The following is an 8,803-nucleotide window of genomic DNA, read 5'->3' on the forward strand; positions in this document are numbered from 1 at the left end:
TTAAATTTCCATGGGCCAGAGCACTACCACTTTTCTTGGGCGACTTTTCCTCAGTCTAATAGATATTACTGTTAGGAAGTTTTTCTTGATGTTTAGCTCAAATATTCCTTTTGTCCCTGGGCAGAAAGACAAGATGCGCGGAAAGTAGTTTAAAGAGGTCACAACTTTATTACTTTCACTTATTGGAGAACTATTAGGCAATACAGTATTAGGCAGTAAAGTGCAAGTCACACCGCCACAACTGGTCCAATCGTATTGCTGGGACCTCCCACCTCACCCCTCCGTTGGCATTACGATTAAAGGGATGTGAAAGACAGGATTGTCACTTCACTATACCAGACATTAGGATCCCAGATCCGATTCTCCACTTTCTTTTATTAAATGCCTTCCCCGAGGTCCACATCTGATCCTGGTTTATCAGGGAACCAACATCCCCAACCCCAACCCCAACGAGAACCTGCAGTGGACATTCACTTGGGCTTGGGTGGGGGTGTGAGGGTGGCGGCTTAGGCTGGAAGAACGTGGTTTATAGGTCTTTTTTCAAATGACCTGGGGCCAATGGCTTACCTCAGTGCCGCTTGCCTACCCACCTGCCACATGGAAGCCCTCACAAAGGGGAGCACTTTATTCCCCCCTTAGTTACCCTGCTGACCAAGACAAAGTCTCCTAGAGTGCAAGAGAAGGGGCAAGGGCCATTTATGTAAATCTTTATGGAGCTTAGGTGCTAGTCCAGGTGCCACTGAACCAGGCTTGTACAAATAGAAACCATGAGTTAGGTCAATGATTCACCTGAAAGGTAGGCCATCCACATTCAAATCCCTGCTCCAGATCAGGCAGAGTGGGGAATTCAACTGGTGTTCTAACACAATGTGCTAAAGGTTGTAAGGGAAGCTGCTACTTTCTCCCCCTACCCTGGCTGCTCTGCAGTGATGCCTTTAACTCCAGGACATGGTGGATCCCAGAAGGCAATAAGCACTAATTCCCTGAGGAATGAGGCTTAGCTCACACCCCTTTCCTACTGTCCTAAGCCAGGCTTAGGCTGGCCTTTGTGAATCTCATTCGTAGGTACCGAACTCTTCCCGGGCATTATATAGGGAGCCTGTACAGCTGATTCAGGGTTATGAATTCCACTACCTAGCAAGGCCCCTAAAAGTTAGACATTGCAATGATTAAGTCCTAGCCTTTAAAAAGACACTTGCTCTCTCTCAATTCTTTAGTGGGACAGTACACTGTCTCTGCTATTAATAATAATCTTTTTGTGAAATGTCTTTAATAATCAATGATCGCCTGTTGCTCTTTAATATTTATGCCTCACATTAATGAAATCTTGTGCTCTTCTCTCTTTCCAGTCCCCCCCACCACTGCCACAAACACTTTCTGTCCCTCTTTCTTCTTGGGTCCTCATTGGGAGGGAGAAGCTCCTCATTGGGAGGGAGAACAGAAGAAAAAAAAGATGGAGGTGCTCTTCTAAGATCTGCTCCATCCATCTGAGTTGCCAAAATGCTCTGAGCTCTTCGAGTTTGGATTTCTAGTGCAGCTTTGAATGTGCCCATGGGCTCTGCTAATTGCCTTTCACTTGGCTCTGTCCTGAGCTGGCAGGAACAAAGAAGCAATGGAGCTCAGCCAAATGCCATCCATGTATAGCATCAAAATGAAATGTCGCTCATAGACAGCCGTGAAGCTCTGAAACCCTCCCGCTCCTTTTTTATATGAGGAATGAAACAGTTTAAAGTTATCAGCAAGGGGCTTGGCTGAATGTAGCAGTTCCCACCTTTCAAAACTATTATTCCAGGATCTCTGATGACTTACTGCATCAAGTTGAAAACTACAGTATTGTCTCCACTAGTTAAAGCAGACACAGCAGCAGAAAGAGCAATATCCTATTTAACTGAATATTTGTAATATTAAAGATGAACCTGATATCCAACATTAGTTCAGACCATTATAGAGAGAGGATATATGCTGCGTCCTCCGAACAGATGCAGAAGTGTCAGACCAGCAGAATCAATTGAGCTAAACCTGACTGAAAGGGTCCACACTAAATACATCTATCTGCAGGATATAACATCAGCTCTAGAACTACATTCAGATTAGGTCTCTCCCCATGGATTGGGATATTTATATTGCCCAATTCAACTAAAAAATTAAGTTACATCCAAAATAAATCAAAATTATTTATTTATACATTTTTATTTTCAATGCATAGTAATCTCATAACTTCAGTTCTCTTGCACACATTAGGATAAATTACACTAAAAGTGTACTGTATGGTATAAAACAAAATGCATATCGAAATTTACAAATAGCAATGTAAAGAACATTTTCATAGTGTCATATTATATTTCACTGGCTTTTTTCTCCACCTCAATAAACTGCAGAATTTATGCTCTCTGTAAAACTCAGCAAAAGATCTCAGAGAAATCTTAACATGTTTTCATAAATATGACATGTATGTTTCAAAATCGCCTCCTACCCCTGTGTGCAAGCTAAGCGAACATCCCTACTAAGCATGTCAGAATTAAGTGGCACAGGCAAAATTACGTCTTAGTGCAGTAGTATGCACAATAGACTTTTTTTATTTCTTTGTTTTTTCGCTATTAGTATAGCTGAACAAAATACAACAGCTGATGAAAAGGTGCCTCTCGAGATGCTTTAAAACTGCCTGTTGTCCACAGATCCTTAATTGCTTGTTGTCCATGTAAGTTGTGTAAATTTTTCAATGCTGAATATTTTCTCAGTAAAATCAATTTGTAGCACCTGAAAGTAGAGAAGAGGCCAAAAGAAGAAAATCGGTATGAGTATATAATAACAAATCACAATAGAGGGGAGCGCAGCCCAGTCATTCTTAGGGATTTGGGCCTAGATCCACAAAGGGATTTAAGTGACCAAACTGCCACTTTAGGCACCAAAATCTAAATTTTACTTCTTCAAAAAAAACCTTCAGCTGCCACTTAAGTCTGAAGTCCTTATGTACCTAGATTGCCACTGGTAAACTCCCCTCAGTGCCTACAATTTCATTAGTAAAGTGTCTTCAATATTTAAAAATCTGTCAGTGAGCATATGATGCCTCACTCTAGATGCCTGACTCCCAGCTCATGTCTAAGTCCCAACAGGATTCTTAAACTAAGCATTTTCCTGCCTAGCTCACTTGCACCTTGGTCTCCAAAGTCTCACCTGAGTGCCTCATTCTCACACTTCCTCTATCCCAGTGACTATTATACACAGTGGAATAACTTTAACAGGAAATATTGGGAGAAACCCATCCCAGAATCCCCCAGGGGCCAATGGTTGGGGCACTCACCTGGCAGGGGTGGAGATCCAAAAGTCTATTCCTTTCTCTATATAAAGCAGAGAAGGGAATTGAACCTTAGTCTCTCTCAGCCGAGGTGAGTGCCCAACCACTGGCTAAAAGTACGGGGGGCACCACTACTTCCTCCTCCTTTTTGGTGAGAAATGGCTAAGGTAGCTAATTCCAGGAGAGAGTTCAGAGCTGAGCATCCAAAGCAGAGGGCAGCACTTCCCTCCAATCTGGACTTAAATACCTACCTCCCTTTTTGGAGGGAGGAGGAACCTAATTGCTCACCCTTCTCCTCAGCATTTCCTACATGCTAGCTTAGGTGGTTCTACATTCAATTTGCTGGCTTTTGTAGATTCCGTTCTTCAGCACCTAACTCTCCCCATGCATTGTATAGGGAGCATGGGTACCTAACTCGGGGCTATAGAGTCCACTAGACTGCAGGGTGCCTAAATGTCAGGCATTGCAACATTGAATCTCAGTCCCCTTTGTGGAACTAGTCCTTGGTCTATTGACATGTTTTCACTCAGGGCTACACAGAGGTTATGCCCATTTGGAGTTCACTGCAGGACCTTGGTCTAAAAGACATGACTGTATGTTGTGTAAAATACTTATAATGGAAGAGCCTAGGAAAGGCTTTCTAATGCACCAAAAAGACTAAGTTTTCAAAAGCATTTTTTTTAAGTTTACATACTTCTAAATTACACAGGATAACTAATCATTTACACAGATTTCCCATTGAACTGTCAGCATTAGTTATAAGGTGAGTGAGGTAATATCTTTTCCTGGATTGGTGAAAGAGACAAGCTTTCAAGTTATACAGAGCTCTTCTCTTGACCTGAAGAAGAGCTCTTTGTTGCTTGAAAGCTTGTCTTTTTCACCCACAGTAGTTGTTCCTATAAAAGATCTTACCTCACTCACCTTCTCTCTCTAATATCCTGGAACCAACACAGCTACAACAACATTGCAAACAATATTAGTTATGGCTTAATATTCCATTTTAGATAGAAAACTAGGTATGCAATAGCAGTCTAATTGACTTTTCATTTTAAGTAATAAGCATTTTGGAAGATCAGTTAGGTTCTGAAATTGTATCTCTTTCTTCTTCAGGTATTTTAATTAGAAAATGTGTACATTTAGTGCACCACTGTATTCCAGGCTTCCGTTCCACTGGCTATATTTAATAACACAGCAAGTAAAAACACCCCTGTTTGAAAAAGATTGCCCTACCTGTGTGAAATTCTATTGTGTCTTATAAGGTTAGAGTTATGCAAGAGTGACAGCAGAAATGGGACAAGGAGAGGATAGTCATCCAAGTTCAAAGGTAGGTAGATGATCAAAGATTAAATACAAGAAAAGAAATGATTCTATTCAAGTTGAAGATAGGACACTGTAACCTAAATAAATGCTTAGCTTTAATTAAAACTCTTGGAAACTGCCTCTGCGCTGTGGTAAGTTCTCAAAGTCGTGAGAACTTTATTTATTGCTTGAAATGTTATATGGGAAGAGAGTGAGAGAGATTAGGTTATCCCTAAAGGATAGGATATCTCAATTTTCATTTGAAAATTTTTTAGTTATAAAAAAGTAGAGAGCAGAAAAGATTAGATCCATTTTAAATTACAGTGTATAGAGGTGGCATGAAAATATTTCGTTTTCTAAAGGTAGTTCAAGAGATGGAAAGGGTAGAATCCTTAAAAGCATTTTCTCATGACTGATAGCAGCATAGGATGAACAGAAGGCGGCAAAGGCTGTCAGTGAAAATGAGAAAAGAGGGGCTGAAAGAGAGCTTAGCTCAGTTGTGAGAGGTATTAGATTAAAGGAATCAAATGAAAACTTGTAGAGGAAGCAAGAGCAGCCTGGTATAAATAAACAGCAAAACATTCTGCCTAGCAGTCACTGCATAGAAAACGGGTTGGTGAATACTGGACCTAAACAAATGAATCTAAGGGTAATGAAATGGAATTCTACTTTCTTTTAATTAATCTCTAATATGTGGGAAAGTATTTTTAAAAGGAAAAACAAATAGCTTTGATTTATTTTGTCCCTACTTAAGGAAAACACTTAAGCATGTGTTAAAAATTAAACACATGCTTAAAAAAAAATTGAAGTGCTTTCCTGAATCAGGGCCTTAAATCAAGGATGTCATTTGAACACAAATAAATCCAAATAAGGGGTAGTTACCAACCCTGAATATGTGTTTTAATATCTGAGCCTCTGTAGGAGCTGGAGGGGGGAGTAGATGGGAGCAGAGTGGCAGGAACCAGAAGGGAGGGGAGACAGACTGAGAAGAGAGGCAGGAACAGTAGGTGGGGATGCAGGGAATCAGGAACCAGGATGGGGAAGTCCATAGAAGGAGATGGAGATAGAGTCCAGAGTTGGGGTGAATAGAAGTAGAGGGACTATGGGCACAGAGGCAGCAGACTTTATAACCACTAAAACACACTCCCCTACAGAACCTGGAATTGAACCCAGAATTCTTGAGTCGCTACATTTCTTTCCTATCAGCAAATATCTGTGAAATCCACTGGCAAAGCATATGCATCACCCCCTCCTTAGTAACTGGTTGACAAAAGAGGACAAGAGCCTATTACTGCTACAATTACTCTGTGAGCTCAAATAATCTGTTGATCAAAAGGTCCAAGTCCTGCTGATGATCCAAATTATAAGCCATATGGTTCCACATAATGGATTTTCTGTTTTTTCAATTTGTTTGTTTGCTTGCTTGAAATTAGTAAATTATATCCAAAGAACCATGTTAATCTTTCCTTTATATAATATTACCCCAAAACCTTAAGGTTGCAAAGTCCAGCCCTAAAAAGTTAGGGAATGCCAGAATTAAGACTGCTTTAATTCAGCCCACTTGTACACATGCATTATTATATAGTTTGATTATATGATCACACATTTTTTTCCCGCACAGGACTCTGCCTCATTCAGTGCACAAGATGCACAGTGCTATTGGAATTAATCAGGGTTATATAGTGAGTGAGGCTATGGTCTGTAGACTCTCTGCATCATTTGTTGCAGAATTGCAGAAGTTTGAAGGTGTTTAGGCAGGAGACTGCAGGAAGGGAAAGGATGGTTCCATGGTTAAGGTAGCTGCATGTCATCCTGGAAAACTCTATTCCATTCCTTTCTCGCATGCCGAATTCCTGTGTGATGCTGGTCATCACCTAAACAAACATTTTCAGCGAGCCACTAAATGTGTATTCCTCCATTTTTTGGATGTCCAGCGTGAGATACGTGGGGCCAGATTTGGAGAAGAGCTGGGCTCTCACAACTGCAACTCCCTCCCTGAGGAACTGGAATCTATCCCTCTCTGCCACCAAATTTGTGTGTGATGCTGGGCCCTCAAATACCATGGCGACAGCACCACAGAAATGCCATGAGGAAATAAATAATCTTGCATTTAGTTCAGAGTTTGGTTGGTGTGCATTAAATAGGCCTGAGGGCACACACTGAATATGGAGGATTAAAGAGAAATATTGAATAACTAACCATTCAGTGAATGAGGCAGGGGTCCTGTTGAAAACCAGTATGTGATTCTGTAATTAAAGGCTGTATCATAATGCAAATAAAATAGGGTTGAATTAAGATTGTGGGATCAGCCTTAATTCCGGCATTTCTGTTAACTTTCTTTTAATGTCATTTTTTTTAGATGTAATTCATTATGTAAGCCTTGACGCAATGCTTAGGAATGTGCAAAATGAAAACCGACAGTCCCTGCCTGGAAGAGCTTATTTGCACTGCCTAGGCGTAACAGGGAGGTTTAACAATGCAGTTTTAATCTAAAATTAGTATCTTTATGTCTTGGGTTTATATCCAGCACTTTACATTATTGGAACATACATTAAGATGCATAAATTGAGAATATGCAGAAAAGTATAGACTAAAAAGAAAGGGTTTATTATAACAGTACTTGAGAACATATTTTAACCAAAACCTTTACATTTTTCACCTACCTGATTTTCTTGGTTACTTGTGAAGTTAGTAATCATATGTGTCTGTCCATCATAAGTGATAGTAACATTTGTAATCTGTTGGTTTCCTATTCCCCAGATGTTCATATAGCCAAAATTCAATGGATTTGTGTCAGTTAGGAAGTTGTTGTGCTCCACACTCATATTAACAGTACTCTGAAAAAAATTGACAAAAATACAGGGGAATAATCAAATGGAGTAATATCAAAACAGTAACACATATCATCTTCCAAATAGAGTAATGTACAGCAATTTAATCCAAGCATCCAGAGACCACGGGCCAAATTCACACCTACTGCAATTTAATTGCCAATAGAATAGGATCTAATAATGTCACTTCTGATTTGGCCCTCAAGTACTCTGTAGCACAAACACTTATTTAAGCTGCAAAAACAGGAGCTGACAGATATGTTCACAATCCATAATTAATTCCTAATGTTTATTTTTCCTTATTTTCTTGGCTAATGGCAGAATTAAAAAAGGAATTGAGTATCTCAGCCATAAGAGTCATCTCCATTCTATCCTCTTCTCACTCTTCTTTCCTTACCATCTGGATAATTTTTCACTAGTTGCTTTAATAAAGTGGAAGGTTGCCTTCCAGTCTTCTTTTGTTCACTGGTTGTATGAAGTGTGCTCATCACATGTAAAACATTTTTTGTGTCCGGGTGATAAAAATACCTTATAGGAGAGGCAACCTTTTTAGTTCATTGTCCCAGGCATACAACAAAAGTATTGTTTCTGAAGCAATTTGCAAAAACTTCACATTCACCATATTACTGTTGTTTTTCATGACCCCAAGGAAGTTTAAGACAGGAGACAGGCATGGTATTATCCTTGGCAATTCTCGTTGTCCTTTATCTGACTTTAATAGCTTTATTCTTAAATGGTTGAATTTCAAGACCAGGAGATACTGTGTAAGTTCCCCATTGGGATCACCCAGAGTCTCATAAGGCTACTCCAGAAGAAGTCTGATGGAAGGCTAGAGACCATTTATCCTATCAGACCTGGGCTTCATCATGTTTGATCAAAGAGAACATAAAATATTTGTTTCCTAACAGGACAGTTCCTCCCAAGACTGAGCTGCTCTTTCTGAATGTTCTAATCCAAACTTCCTAGCATAGATCACAAGATAATTGATGTATTCAAGTCACCACAGCCCGACAAAATTCACCGCAGGATACATAAGAAACTAACTGAAGCAATCTTGGAACCCTTAGCAAATATCTTTGAGAACTCATGGAGGATGGGTGAGGTCCCAGAGGACAGGAGAAGGAAAAAATGTAGTATTTATCTATTAAAAAGGGAACAAGGAGGACCTGTAGAATTATAGACCAGTCAGCCTAACTTAGGGTTACCATATTTTGAGTATCCAAAAAGAGGACACTCCACAGGGCCCCGGCCCTGTCCCCAGCCCCGCTCCAACTCCACCCCTTCCCCAAAGTCCCCACCCCAACTCCGCCCCCTCCCCTGCTTCCCACGAACATTTGATTCGCGGGAAGCCTGAAGCAGGCAGCAGGTAAGCTGGGGG

General features: G+C 40.3%; 1 protein-coding gene across 1 annotated transcript in view; it reads right to left on the bottom strand.

The window, feature by feature from the left end:
- Window positions 1–2,160: 2,160 nt before the first annotated feature.
- Window positions 2,161–8,803, bottom strand: part of SI (sucrase-isomaltase) — a 155,917-nt gene continuing 149,274 nt past the window's right edge. The window contains exons 70-71 of the mRNA XM_034781458.1: window positions 7,258–7,431; window positions 2,161–2,757 (exon numbers count right to left, since the gene is read on the bottom strand). Coding sequence (XP_034637349.1) covers window positions 2,680–2,757; window positions 7,258–7,431 — 252 coding nt within the window. The 3' untranslated portion in view covers window positions 2,161–2,679. The remainder of the gene's footprint in view (window positions 2,758–7,257; window positions 7,432–8,803) is intronic.

This window comes from Trachemys scripta, chromosome 9 (assembly GCF_013100865.1).
Source record: "Trachemys scripta elegans isolate TJP31775 chromosome 9, CAS_Tse_1.0, whole genome shotgun sequence".
Lineage (NCBI taxonomy): Eukaryota > Metazoa > Chordata > Testudines > Emydidae > Trachemys > Trachemys scripta.